At 34.4% G+C, this 15,733-nt stretch overlaps 1 protein-coding gene and 1 long non-coding RNA gene across 6 annotated transcripts in view; one reads left to right on the top strand and one right to left on the bottom strand.

The window, feature by feature from the left end:
* LOC126968695 (DNA-binding protein Ewg) overlaps positions 1–15,079 on the top strand; it is a 40,047-nt gene extending 24,968 nt beyond the window's left edge. For all 5 annotated transcript variants that reach the window (XM_050813758.1, XM_050813760.1, XM_050813759.1 and 2 more), the window contains 3 exons: positions 93–208; positions 9,036–9,176; positions 10,155–15,079. In XM_050813758.1, the coding sequence (XP_050669715.1) occupies positions 93–208; positions 9,036–9,176; positions 10,155–10,202 (305 nt within the window). In that variant the 3' untranslated portion in view covers positions 10,203–15,079. The remainder of the gene's footprint in view (positions 1–92; positions 209–9,035; positions 9,177–10,154) is intronic.
* LOC126968782 (uncharacterized) overlaps positions 1–15,733 on the bottom strand; it is a 559,194-nt gene that overhangs the window by 176,883 nt on the left and 366,578 nt on the right. The gene's annotated exons all lie outside the window — the stretch shown is intronic.

The raw sequence follows: 15,733 nt of genomic DNA, 5'->3' as shown, positions 1-15,733 counted from the left end.
AGTCAGCAAAAAATAAGTTTGCTCGCTTGTTGAACAAATAACTATTATATTAGTAGGATATGAGTTTGAATACAAGTTGCTGTCGGTTACAGGTTACCCAGTGTCGGTGTCTGGTGTGATCACGGTGCCGGTGTCGGCGTCCGTCTACCAGTCCATGGTGGCGTCCATGCAGCAGCAGGACGGCGTGTGTATGGCGCCGCTCGTGCAGGTCTCACATCGACACCACTTTAAGATCGAAGTCGAATAACAGACACACATACACACCACACCACATCACTAACAAACACATAGGGTCATTAAAATGATCTCCCTCAGGCCTCACTTCTGGGAATATCCCAGTGAACCGGTAATGTGTAAACATTACTGTGTTTCGGCCTGAAGGGCGCCGTAGCTAGTGAATTTACTGGGCAAATGAGACTTCTTATGTCTCAAGGTGACGAGCGCAATTGTAGTGCCGCTCAGAAGTTTTTGGTTTTTTCATGAATCCTGAGCGGCAGGGCGTAAAAATTACCACCAGCTGAACGTCCTGCTCGTCTCGTCCCTTATTTTAATAAAAAAATATCCAAATTTATATTGCGGGATTCGATATTGCATTTCCAGAATTAACACCCAAACATACCCTGTCTTATTAATAAACGCAATGTAAAGTTACTCCAAGTTTAAAATTACTTACCCTGTCATGTAATTCTGTAGTGACAAAGGTAAACAAACTGCCTTACAAAGAAACTTGGTATAAAGTTATGCCTTACAATAAACCAAAAATATGCAAAATGCTCAGTTGGTTAGAGCACCCGCACGGAAAGTCGTGGGTTCGAGTCCCGCATCGTTCATAAAATACTGTTTTTCAAATTTTATTTGTGTAATATGCAAAATGTTTACAAATATACATTATATTTCATTGGTTCATTAAAGCATAACGTTTCCCGCGTTTATTTGCAAGGCTACTTAACATTCGGAAAACTTCAGAATTATTATCCTTGTATCGACCAAATAATAGATAAAGCCTGTGTGAATGTGAGATAACTATCCTTACATAAAAACCTAGGTGTGAGAAAGAAACGAAATAAATGAAGACCATGAAACCATTTTGAAACAATTTAGTGTCCATTAGTCTCCTGTCAAATTGGACCGCGTTTTAATTGTAGTGTTTTTACCGTTATTGTTCTGTGTTTTAAAATAATGGCATGATTGTGTTTGTTACATATAGCAACTATCCAAAAAAAGTAACATTTCACAGGTTAGATTAATGATTCTTCAATACTACTTTCGTGATATTTATTTTCATAGAACATATGCACTAAAATACTATATCTATACTAATATTATAAAGCTGCAGTGTTTGTTTGTTTGTTTGAACGCGCTAATCTCTGGTACTACTGGTCCGATTTGAATGATTCTTTCAGTGTTGGGTAGTCCATTTATCGAGGAAGGCTATAGGCTTATGTTTTTTTTTCAAAATTAGGGATCCGTAATAAAATTGCTATTTTGTAACACAAGGTGTAAAATCGAAAACCTATTTTTGCGTGCGCTGCAAAAACTATTGACAATAGAACAAAATGATGTACAGGCTATAATATAGGCAATATTTTATTACTTATAAAACTATCGCGTGAATTATACTTTATATGGCAAAACAACGTTTGCCGGGTCAGCTAGTTTTATATACGCAGTAAACACTCTATTTTCTTAGTTAGATAGTAAAGTATTGGAGACGTGAATATGACGTCGTTTATCAATATTTGTTATAGGAATTGACCTAGCAAAATACTACACACTTCACTAAATCACTAACACATCTGTAAAACTAGCAGACGTGAACATATTAAATTTGTCTATTACGCTAATATTTAAGGTTATCTAAGGTTTATGGTGTTGTCAGCGATTTAGTCAACATTTTGCATATTCCTGGTATAAAAGGCATTTATTTTCTCAAAATTGATTCCTTTAGAATTCTTTTTGATGTCTATTCTAATATACTAGATACTTAAACCGCTTCGGAAACAAATGGCGCTCTGAGAGAGAAAAAGCGGCGCAAGAAACTCTCCCAGCATTTTTTTTTGCGCTGTTTTCAATAAAAATCTACAATATTGTGTAGTCATTTCTATCGCTATCAAATAATCATAATTTAGTCCCACGCTGTCCGATCACTCAGATATTCAGCTGTGGAGTAATTTACGACAGAGCCAATTTTTAATAAAATATTTAAATTTATTTAAAGATAATGCCTGAACAGTGACTAACTTTATACCTAGTTTATTTGTAAGGCCGAAAAAGTTTTAAATTCGGATTAACTTTAGATCGCATTTACTAATAAAACGACCAAGTGTTTCGAACATAATGTACATGTGACAGAAGAGTTAAGTCTAGAGGTGCAGTTTCCAATCTTACAATTAGAAATTTGGATTAATTAAAAGTATGTAAAATTTTATAGTAATATCATTGTAAATATACATTTATGTAACAGATAATTATATAAAAAACCAAATAAATTTATTACACCAAAGATAAACAGTTACAGTTAAAAGTGTATTTTAAAAAAAGAAAGCTATTAATAGATTATTAAAGTATTTCGTTGATATTTTATATCATGAATATATTGTTGTTATATTTGTATTCACATAATAAAAATTTAGTATTATTTCACCAAAGATTATGTACGATTTTCTAGTCATGCAGAGTTAAAATAAATTTACACGGAAAAACGTGGAATTACGTGCCATAATGTAATACATTAATTATTAATTTGTACACACACAGTCACACACATATATACCGATATAGTTAAATTGTTTTTATATATTGTGATCTCGCTTTGTTTGTGTCGAATTAGAATGCCAGCACTTGTTACCTAAAGCACATTATTATATTTTGTTTTATGTTGTACGCTTAGAATATTTATACGTCTAGATAAGAGTTGCTGTTAGACAACCGATTAAAACAGGCCAGGAATATTAGTTTACTTTTCAGGAAGCCGGCTAGATTGTGGGTACCAAAAATCGCGCCTATTTCTGCTGTGAAGCAGTAATGTGTTAACATACTGTTTCGATCAAAATATCTTATGTCTCAAGGTGACGAGCTCAATTGTAGTGCCACTCAGAGTTATTGGGTTTTTCAAGAATCCTGAGTGGCACTGCATTGTAATGGGTAGGGCGTATCAGTTAGCATCGATCGTCTGAACGTGCTGCTCGTCTCGTCCCTTATTTTCATAATAAAAACAAAGAGTGTGCGTGACAAGCCGATTACACTCCCGATTTGTATGACACTTTGTGTTAGTGTGCGTGAATTGCTCAAAATAGAGGTTAGTTCTAAACACAATTTGTTACGACATTTTGGCAGCTGTCATAGTCTATCTAGGCGTATAAATGATCTAAGGTCTTATATTTTATTTTGCTACAATTTGAATACCTAATAGGAAATACCTGAGTATTATTGTTCAACACCAATGATGTTCTATACATATATAACGACATATCATCCGCAGTCTGATATCCGAAGCACACTTTTCTCCTAAGTCCTGTGCCAACTGTCACTGTCCGAATCGAAGCTGAACAGAAATAGTAGATTGTTAACCGAGGGTAGAAAGAATCAATTCACAAAGCAACAAAAAAAATACATTGCTGCTTATTGACCAAGAAAATTCGAAGTTTATTATTGTGTTTTTTGTGGTATGTTCGATATTTTGTTTTTACACGCCGTGATTTGTCTATATGTATAAAAAGTCATTGTTCAATACCCTTGGTTATATAGCTTTGATTTATATTTAGCTTATGTAATTTCCGCAAACATTCCTGAAACAAATACGAAAATTTAAAGTTTTAATGGAGACACACTATGTTAAAAAATATGAAGTTGGATGCGGATTAAATGAAAAATCAAAACCGCTTAGATTAAATACTTTGATAAAAAGAACATTTCATATTAAATATTTTCAAAAACCTTGAGAACCCCTGACTTATTTATTCTACTAGTAAACTAAGCTCATCGCCGCCCTGCCCTCTGTCCAATGGCGTATAGCATCATCTGCGCGGCACGGCGGCTCAAATCGAATGAGGCGATGTTTATTATTAATACAAAACTTTAGTTTTTGCTGCCGTCCGCACGCCCTTCGCAGTGTACATGAATGAAATGGGTGTGTGGGCGGGGAAAAATTAAAATGGCCGCAGGTGTCCCAACTTTTATAATTGGGTACGTTTATAATTTGTTTTATTTCCAGAAAATCAATCATTTATTGGTTCTCACTTCTTGAAATCAATATAGTACAGGATTTTTTTTAACATCTTATATACATATTTTCCAGTAAATTACAAAGGTTTAACCAGTTAATCTTTAAATTTTACATAAACATATTGCCATAAAAACTATTTATAATTATCACATCACTATTAGGTGTAAACATATTCATGATAATATTTAAATATTTTATTAAAATGTTTTTTTAATACGCTTTGCGAAATAGAGCTCATTGTACAAAATAGAAATTAACTGTCTGTATGTAGAGGCAAGGTTGATTAGAGTTTTAATTTTGTAGATATTATTGTTATGTTTGGCAAACAGTGCATGTTTTAATCTATTGCTAAAGTGAAGATTGTTTTAATTGTAATAGTATCAACAGATGTTTGGACAAATGTTATGATTTTGTGCTTTTTTTTATGCATGAGTTTGCTCTTGTGTAGTTATGTTGATGTACTGGCAGTGTTACCTCTAAAAGGAAAGATGAATCCATACAGTATCACTTCATTGTCCGTCTGAAAAGGAGGCTCTCCTTTCAGGACTGTGTTAAAGGAGCCATTTGTCTGTTAAATTACTATCAAATAACTGAGGTTTCTTGAAGCTTTTGAAATCTTCTAAATCAGAAAATTTTTTTCTTGGAAAGGAAAATTTGTTTTATTTAAACTCTTTGTATTATTCCATTAAATACGGATTTCTGCTTACTATCGATCTTTTACAATACAAATTCAGTACTTAATATCTAATCGAGTTGCTGTCAGTACATCAATATTTTTATGATTAATCATTGTTGAAGCCAGATTTTATTGTTATGTTTAAAAAAGAAATGGAGTCATTATTATTTAATGCAAACTTATTAAATAGTGTTCTCCGCGTCGTGTTATCACAGTATGACGTCACTCAATAGTAGGCCAATGCCTACACAGAATAAAAAAATATTTATTTTAATGACGAGCAATCAAATGTCGACATCACAATAGCCACCGGATCATCATTGCATTTTGTTTTGTGAGGAATCACATACCAGCCCTTACGTACATAAGGATTTGCTTGATTCCACTTCGTTCAACTTACAGTATACCAGTGGGAGGCTCCTTTACATTATGGGTACCACAACGGCGCTTATTTCTGCCGTGAAGCAGTAATGTGTAAGCATTACTGTGTTTCGGTCTAAAGGGCGCCGTATCTAGTGAAATTAATGGGCAAATGAGACTTAACATCTTGTATCTCAAGGTGACGAGCGCAATTGTAGTATCGTTCAGAATTTTTGGGTTTTTCAAGAATCCTGATCGGCAATGCATTTAATGGGCAGGGCGTATCAATTACCTGAGCTGTATGTAGTATCAGCTGAGCGTCCTACTCGTCTCGTCCCTTATTGTCATAAAACAAACATAACTCTTATTCAATAGTATATATTATTATTAGTGTGATAAATTAAAAAATAATTCCTATAAGTATATCAGTAAAAATATTGTTTGGCCAATTTGCCAATTGCACATGAATCCATTTCTTTTAATTTATTATTTTTTGTGTTATGTTGTGTGTGTGTCAGACCATGAAACTCGCCAAGAGGTTAACACAATACTTTTATTAGAAGCGTTCTTGTAAACACAACTTATGAAGCTTAGAAGCTGTAAAAATGTTGTTTGAAAGCAAACAAGATAAATAAAAAAAAATGTTTTGATTTTGTACCACGTCCAATGTCAGTTTTTGTTCAACAGTCACCGCGACATGTGACAGTGCCTAAAAGGGCGACAAATGCTGTCATTATAGACATCACGCAATGATGTTTAGTTGTTATTAGGGCTGGGTCATATCGCTTTTTCTGAGAATCGTATCTAAATCAGATTTCGAGTATCAATATCTGATATTATAATATCGCGTACGCATATATGCTCAAATTTTGATACACTAAACTAAACTTTAAAGTTGAAAGAATACGATTTATAACAAGCATAAGATTAAATAAAATACTATCAGTATTAGTTATTTATGCAACTGTTGTGTAATAAGGCGTATTAAAACACAAATGTGGGTTTATTTTTGACAATAGCATCATAGCAGCAAGTGTTGTAATACCTAATTATCAACAGTTGCATACAAGACTTTATCTACACCCATAATATGAATCCGCTATAAAATATTCTGAAACAGCTTACTGCTAACATCAAAACAGCCAGTCCTAGTAACCATAACATCATCCAAACGAGTGTTGTAATGTTGTACTGAACTTCTTTACATCACTCGTTTGGATGATGCAATGGTTATTAGGATATTGGGGTTAACTGTTGGCAATAAGCTAACTGTTTTAGAATTTTTAATAGAGTATTTAAAGCATGGGTGTAGATAAAATAATTCACAACATTACGTTTACATAAAATTAGTTCTTAAAATTATTAGGGATAAGGTTCAAATTATTTCTATTAATATGATTATGCAAGTAAAACAATGCTTGCTACCTTGATACCTTACGTACCTATTAACCTCGGACGGTTTATATCGCTCGTGCAGCGAGTTAGTATGCTGATTGTCTATGGTGTGTGTGGTACGCTAATATTAGAATATCAGATATGTTAGATTTCGAACGATTCAGTTAGCGGATTTTCGATTTTGTAACTATATACGGTTTGTATCGCCCACCTGAAGTTGTTATATCATTGTATGAACTCAACTCTTGATTCAAACATGTTCTACAGCGCTACTAAAATTGTAAATAATGTGTATCTGATACCAACTTTTAAAATTTAAAGAACTGATGCAAAGGACAACACTCTTACTGTCAGTCGATACAAGAAAATAATAGTTTTATTACGTAGGTATATAAGTCAAGTTTTAATTGATATTTTAAATAAAACTGGGAATGCAAATAATTTGTGTTGACTCTGGCTGTGAGTATTATGTGACCTTGGAGTATTGAATAGTATTTATTGCCAGTGAGTGCCGCTTGTTTTAACTATTATTAAAAGTTTATTTCGTGTTAAGTAGATATATATTTTTTGTTTGTGTGCGCTTGTCATCCTGTGAATAGAGTAATTTGAAATGGTACTGGATCACGTGATCTTGTTGATATTAACTAACTTCCAATTTTGGTGTATCTGAAAAATCTAGTGACATATGGAACATACCGATTTTGGAAGGTTAAAATATAAATCGCCTTACCTTGGCCCACACTGACCTCTACTATATACCACTGGACTGGCGGCTGTCAAAGTGCTTTTGTGCCTGTTCGATATCGCCATTTTGGCGCTGTTGGCGATGTAGCGAGAGTCTGCGGTACTAAAGCCAGTATTGACAACCTCGGCTAAACAAACGTCGATAGGAAAACTATTTACAAAAAAATTGTGTACTTTATTAAGTTGATTCCTGAAGTATAAATAACACGGAAAACGACCGAAATTAATTCAATGTGCAAATATACTTCAGTGTAATATATGCTTCTCTCGCTGCCATTTGCATTATACGTCAAAACTAGTTTTCTGGACGCTCGCGAGTGGCGCTTCAAATAGGCACAAATGAATTGCTGTCAAACATATAGAACAGCCTGTCCAGTGGTTTTTATACAGATCAGTGTTTGCCCATCATTTATATTGACAGTTTACCTGCCCATTGTCCATCTCTAGATTTTATTCACAATGCTCAAAGTGCGTTGTCAGCTTTTTAATTTATTCGCAATAAAGATTTGATTGCATAGTTTAGTGTTTTATTGTGTGTGATCGTTTGGTTTGGCTGTTTGGAGCACGCATTAAGGTGTGTATTTTTTTTTTGCATTATTTTTTAGCTAAATATTATAATAATTAATTAATTGCTATACCATATATAGTAGTTCCTGAAGAACGTTCCAATCCAAAAGCATCAAATTTTTAAGGAATTCGTGTTTAAAGTTAAATAAATGTTAGTGTAATCCATACAATGTGGGTGTGTAGTGTGGTAGTGTCATTTAAAGAGTGGCAATAGGGTTGCCATTTTTTGTCAGTCCATTGATATGAATCACGTGACCAGTTTTGTGTTCTTAACTCAATTTCGACATGATTGTGGTTTGGAACGTTTTTCTGGTATTACGTCCATATATCCTGGATAAAATATTAAATAACACCCGCGCGATGGAATGGGGTGCGGTTTCCATCTTGGTGACGTCATAGTGACGTTGGGTCCGAAATTATCCAATTACAGTACCTGCTGAAGTCACACAGACTTCATTACGACAAGGTTCTCCTCTCTGGTCTTGTAACCTTAAGAGAAGTCTTATTAATAAGTTATCCAAAGTAACAATAATTAAATCTTTGAAAAGCCCCCTCTAAAGCAATGCTGTAAATATCCTTACATTTGTTTGAGGGCCTATTTTCAAAAAAATGAGTCCGGTCTACCGAAATCAGTGTACCTGGTTCCTTATTTTATCTAAAAATATTATCAGAAATTGAAAATAAATATGGCGTTTGCGTTAGTTGCTTTTGGACGGTGTAATGTGACATAATTTTTTTTTTATTTCATATTTTTATCTAAGTATTACAACACTAAATTTAAACTTCATAGGTACTTACTAAACTTGCAAATATTTATGTATTGTCAATTTTCATGCCGTTGTTTGATTTTATTGAAAAAGAATATAAATGGAAGTAACAATAATTTCATAAATTCTTAACGTGTGACATCACACTGGGTAGGGTACATCACAATTGTGACAACCCTGTCACAATTGTGACACGGACCGGGGACGAAATTCGTGTGGCGTAATTTAAGGATGGCCCCATATATGCTCCTTTTTAATATATCAACGTCTAATGTTAATTAATGATTGTGTGCGCGGTTAGGTGGAACAGAACGGCGAGACGCTGGAGGCGATCTCGATGAGCGGTGGTGTGGCCCAGGTGATGGTGCAAGGTAGCAGCGGTGAGGCACAGGTGCTGCAGGTGCTGAGTCTCAAGGACGCCACCGCCCTCAGCAAGGCGATGGTAAGTAGCGCTCCTATACTGGCAGAATAAATAGCTCTATTCATGTGAACAGTGAGATTGTGGTGAGAGTGAGAGTGTAGGTATACTACCAAGCATTCGTCAAGTCACAAACGGTTCGCCATATATGACGAAATCATACAAGTAGCACATGGATCGTGGTTTTTTTTGGTATAAATTTTTATAGTCGGTAGTACTATCAATTTAGGTCGATACTGCGATCACGCGTGTATCTCTGCGCCAACAAATTAGATTGAACCGTAAAATTTAATACATGACCTTGATAAAATTCGGCGGATATATCTTCCTCAACTTATGTGTGAGCCGTTATCCCCAAGTATTGAACGATAAATACAATAAAAATTAGTAATTTATTTTAATGCACATAGGGTGATTTCAAATTCATTCTTATATCAAAATTTCACTTTTATTGCTTCTGTTATTTCAAATAGATAAACTTTGTCATTCACGCTACATCATTTGGACAAATATTTTTAATAGTAACAACGTTGACCAACCCAGTGCGCGATACAATGGTGCGGTCCGGCGGTGGGCGAATCACTGAATAAATTTAATTCAAATTTGCAATATTGATTAGAGGTTGTGACAACATGAAGGCTATATATTGTCACGAAGATGCAGGCATATATATTTTTTTGCTGCATTAAACGCAGGTGACGCTGCGGGCACCAGGTAGTACAGAAATAAAGTTAAGTTACAAGTGGGAGGCTCCTTTGCTCAGGATTCGGGCTAGATTATGGGTACGCTACGGCTAGTGAAATAAATGGGCAAATGAGACTTAACATCTTATGTCTCAAGGTGGCTAGCGCAATTGTAGTGCCTAGTAATGGGCAGGGCGTATCAATTACCATCAGCTGAACGTCCTTCTCGTCTCGTCCCTTATTTACTATTTTTATTTTAGGACATATATTATGGAATTTTAATCATGCAATTAACCAAAAATATTATTGATGATTACAGCAGCAACAAGTGAAGCCGGAGCGCGAGGCTGTTGTGGCTGACTCCTAGCTACTGGGTCTGGTCACGGAGCGTGACCACGATCACGACTGTGACCTCGACCACGACCACAAACTAGGGCATGAACACGATCATCGGTTGCGCCATCATGAATTAGGTCATGATCGCGAACATGAGTTAGACCACGATCATGAGTTAGACCACGATCATGAGTTAGACCACGATCACGATCATGAGTTAGACCATGACCGTGAATTAAAACATGACCATGAAGCTGAATTAGATCGTGACCACGAACACGGTCATGAACTTGGGCATGGCCACGAACATGACATGAGCCCCGACGAGTCTCCAATTGACCTCGCTGGTAATGCGCATTGATTAGTATCTCAACTGTTACCATTACTGTTAGATCGTAGACGTATCTTTTAAAGTCAAATATCTACTAGTCAAAACTAAATCGCTCGATAGAGAGATATATATATAATATGTGAGGTTATTGTACGAGATATGTTCCGTTTTCTACGTAAAGTGATTGGTATCAAATAACATGAGAGTGAATGTTGCTGTCATAAAAAAACAAAACTCCTGTCCAAAGTAGAAAGTGACAGTGTTGTTTCACACCATAATAGCATCTCTATATTTCATAATTTGTAAAAAATGTAATATAAAATGTCGTAATAATATTAACATAGTAGTAATAGCAATCCATAGTATATTATATAAAACTATACTCGAAATATAATTTAGCAATTTCGATTCATATAAAAATAAAAACATTTTTTATAATTTATCTAAAATACTCAAGTGAAATATAATTCAGCCTGAGACTACCATCTATCTACATGGATAGAACTACCATAATAATTAATTATGAGTAATTAGTCTATATTATGATGAAAGAAATGCAACCAATTATTATTTTAGCAAACATCACATATGGAATCAAGTGACATATATTAGCTCCTCCTTCGTCAAATTCTCGTTTGCTCAATAATTCCTGTTTTCGCGCCTAAATTAGCATTCAGATCTTGACAGCCAGTGCTCGGCTGTCGGGACCCCTTAGCAGCTGTCATCTCTCAACTGTCAGCTGTCAACTAGCTACGCGCTTCTTTATTAGTCGAACTAGTCGTTCGCTCCCCTTCTTTCAGAATTTGATAGCATAGGCATGCTCTTTTGAACAGCAAAGTAGTGCAAACCAACAATGGCTTCAATGTTTAGTTAGTTTACATAATTGCAATTTACGTAGGGTTACTCTATTTTTTTTTGGAAACAAAACAGTCTATGTTTTAGTAAAGTCAATCATACAATATTAATAAGAAAAACCTAACATTCTTTTTTAGATAGTAATTTGAGTTAAATTAGGTTTTTTTTTAATTAAATCTTAGCAGTATTAATTGCCCCCTGTGGCTTTTATCATACAAAGGCATTTCATGCTTATAATCGCTGTTGTTAATATCTTACTTGGGCATGAGGTTCTATGTTCTTTCGAAAATTCGCTTTATAAAAATTTATTATTCAAACTATTAAATTAATTACGTTTGTTAATTTTGAAACACGTTTTACAGATTTGAATTTTTTCCTTGAATGCTTCCGAGGGATATGATTCGACCACCTGTCTTAAGGTTATACTAAAGATAGCAAAAAGTTTTCTTACTCCCGTAGCATTACCTAGCTGTACAGTAATTTTATCTGTATCTTTCGCAAGAAAAAGCCCGCTCTATATATGGTGATATCCCTGTATATTCATCCAAATGTGTGTTAATTATGATAATTAACAAACATACTGTAAGATCTTCAATTTGTACAACATCTGTGGTTAATTAAGGATACAAAAAGATGAGGTAAACCAACGAGCTAACCTTCGTTATGCAATTTCATTTGGGAACGATCAATGGCACTTCGAAAACTAATAATAAATTCAGTAAAACCAGTTTTGCGACCAGACGATCATGGTAAAACCATCCAACATTTTTAAACTTCATATATTTTAGAAAATGTGATCCATTTTTGTTTATTAGCATTTTTATATCCTGACATATAAAAATATCAAAAGCGCCATTAATGAAATAAATTTTACAGTAGTATAGCTGCGCTATCTTTAAAATATAGAAGTCGATCTATTATGCAATTCAAACTCAAATATATTTATTCAAAATAGGATGTGACATCACTTATTGAAAGTCAAAAAACTACCACCCATTCCAAAATGAATGCCTCAGACCTGAGAAGAATGGGCGCAACAAACTCAGCGGGCTTTTTTTTCATCGAATAAATATGTTTACAAAGTAATTTTGTACAATTAAACCTATTATTTAATAGCCTGAGGGCGGTCACTCCATTCCCAATCTGTGGTATCATTAAGAAAGTCATTTATGTTACAGTAACCTTTACCACACAAACGTTTTTTAAACAATTCTTTTGAATAACGTAATACTTTTGTTTTAAACATTTTCTGGGATCTTGTTGTAAAATCATATACATCGCCCCACAAAAGACTTACTAACTCGACTTAGCCGAGTAGTAGGCATCATCAGTTTATGTCTGTTCCTGGTGTTAACATTATGGGTATGACAGTTTCTGGCAAATTCACTTATGTGCCTATGAACATACATTACATTATCAAGAATATAATGAGAAGCAACAGTCAAGATGTTAATTGTGTAGCTAGCCTGACTTTCATATTAAGTTTTCTGTAACAAACATGTGCTTATGTAACTTTGGTAGCAAGATATAAACCCTTTTGCTGATGTATTTCATGCAGTGATAATAATATTTTTTTTTAAATGGCATGGGAGGAGCTGTATGTGTTACTGTTTCAGTGATTACTTAACATCCGCCTGTGAAATGGCCTATATTCCTATTTCGTAAAAGCTTTAAGTCTTCGTTTCTCAACAAGGGGTCGTTTGTACTTACCATGTAGCTTTAAAGTTTAGATCATAATATTACACTTATTAGGGCGTAGTAATTATGAGTAAATTATAAAAGTTTAAATTATACCTACTATTCAACAAACTAACCAGTATAAATTAATAGATGGCCAAATATGGACTATATATACATATTTTTTATCTGTGTTCCCGACAGTAAATTTGAGAAACGAATGCAAAAGCACAACAAACTATTACATTGAATGTAGATACTAAAATTGTAAAACTTTATAATTGTATTAGATTAATTTTATTTATTAGAATGATTCAAATTTTATTTATGTCACTTTTATTATTTATTTTGTGCAATATTTATCTCGAAAGCGTGTTCATTCTAAATATTATAATACACTTAGGATAATTTACACGTCTAGATATGCGACAGCTGTGAACACGTCGAAAAAAATAATGGCAAACGATAAGGCGCCAAATCAGGCCAACGACCTTCAACGTTTGGGCGGAGTTAGGTATCTCGATTCACGCGTGCACACCAATCACAAGCAAGTATAATTCGTGTGAAAGTCAGCGGCATACTACCTCCCATCGCTCGCACACGGCCGTTTGTACTATTTGCAAAATTTTTTAACCGTCGGATTGGAGATTATATATCAATCCCAAACATATATTTTTTTAAATCTTCCAGCTAACTCATTGCAGGCCCTCAAAGATGATCATTTCGCGATACCAAGCGCCTTAACCTCTATTTTCAACAATTCGCGCACACTAAAACAAAGTGACATACGTATCGCGAGTGTAAGGCGTCACTCACACTAACGTAATTAACCTGGCCTGTTGTTATGCGTTGCCTAGCAGCAAGATGCTCCATCTAGACGTATAAATCATCTAAGATTATACATTCCTTAAGTTAGATGTATTATTTTAGTGCAATGATTGTTTTTAATTTATTCGTTTAATTATTTTTAACTTAACGTTATACAACTTATTCTAGTCTTCTCAAGTCATTTATATTGTTCTAGTCTAGTAAATTGTAAAATATTGTAGTCGAATTTATGTATTTTCCGATTTCTTGTCGAGAGGGAGTCCGAATATTGAATGATCTTTATTTAGATTAATAGTATTCGATTAACATTTATCGAATGATATCAGATTATTTTATAATCTGTGTAATATATTAGCTACGATATGGTTGATGACTTCCAATAGTTATTACTGGGTACATACCTTAACAGTAGGTAATATCGATCCTTATCTAGTGTAAAACAATTATATTAAAAGTATTCGTGAATTTCATAAAGGGTATGATCCGATATTCACTGCGAGCACTGCACAGTGCTATCACTGTAGAAAAATTCGTTCCGTTATGGACTGCCGCAGGAAAATATATGACGTCATAAATCGCCGCCATATTCTACTGTGAGCACTGGCGTTTTCGAGGTAAGTTACTCGCAGTACTTTGATCACGTGATCAGTCAAAACTACTTGAGTGCCTAAAGTCTTAATTAAAATATTTTTAATTTGACAGTACTCCAACAACAGTTTTCTTTAATAAACTAGAAAAATTTAATACACTCATTTGAATCTTGCGTTAAAAAAATGCGGCTGACAGTATGCGGGATTGCGTTCCGTTTTAAATAGTAACCAGTGTAACTGGCTATAAACGAACGGGCTTCACAGTGTACAAAATTGACGTCACACTGTACAGTGGTCGCAGTGCATATCGGAACATACCCAAAATAACGATGGTAAAATGTTTGTAATGTAGACAACATAGAAAGTACAAAGCTATGTAAAATGCATAATATTTATTGATCTATTTAAAAGACACGACCTAATACCTAATAATTATTGAATGTTTTTAATATTATTTAATTTATTTAGTGTTCCATGATAGGTAATTATAATAATTTATGTTTTGATTGTATGTTTATGGTAAGAAACGGAAGCACAATTTTGTTGATAAGTATCTACAATTTGATAGTGTAAATATTGTATGACAGTGTGTAAATGCAGTGATTAAAATATTTACCTACGAAATTTTATAGTAGTTTTATTTGTTGGGAAGGAAAACCGCTACATGGCATTCTGGTACTACATTGGCAAACTAAGTAAGAAAACAGTTGATTTTACATTGTGGGCAAACTTTTTTAGCATTGTGATTTGAAAGTCGATGAAACGAAAAAGCGAGACAAATCACAGAGACAGACACATTAATTCATAAAATTTAACGTGGGAGAAAATGAGATAGGACGCATTATACAATGTTTGGTACCAGGCTATCGTAGTGGAAGAAGGGATTGTCCTATGTATGGCAGGAGTATACCTTAATAATTATTAAATTCTGACGTTGACTGATGATGATGAGCGCACTTGGCATTACTACGTGACTACCTACTTAATGAGGTTGGCTGTGGGGTCTATGGAGAACGCCCCAGATTTAAATCCAGCACAAACCTGGAGAGCTTTACCTCCATATTTCAAGCAGAGGTGTACGCCATCTTGGAATGCGCGGAAACCAATATCCAAAAGGCTACTTCAATCATAACATTCAATCTGATACTCAGACAGCATTGTAGGCTTTAGACGCTGACTTGACGGCGTCTAAGTTAGCCAATAATTGCATAGAATGCCTGAATTCATTAGGCATGAAGAACAGAGTGATTCTCAGATGAGTCCCAGGGCATGCCGAAATCA

Source organism: Leptidea sinapis, chromosome 16 (assembly GCF_905404315.1).
Source record: "Leptidea sinapis chromosome 16, ilLepSina1.1, whole genome shotgun sequence".
Lineage (NCBI taxonomy): Eukaryota > Metazoa > Arthropoda > Insecta > Lepidoptera > Pieridae > Leptidea > Leptidea sinapis.
Note: the sequence above shows the minus strand (reverse complement) of the source record. Positions and strands in the feature narration are given on the sequence as shown.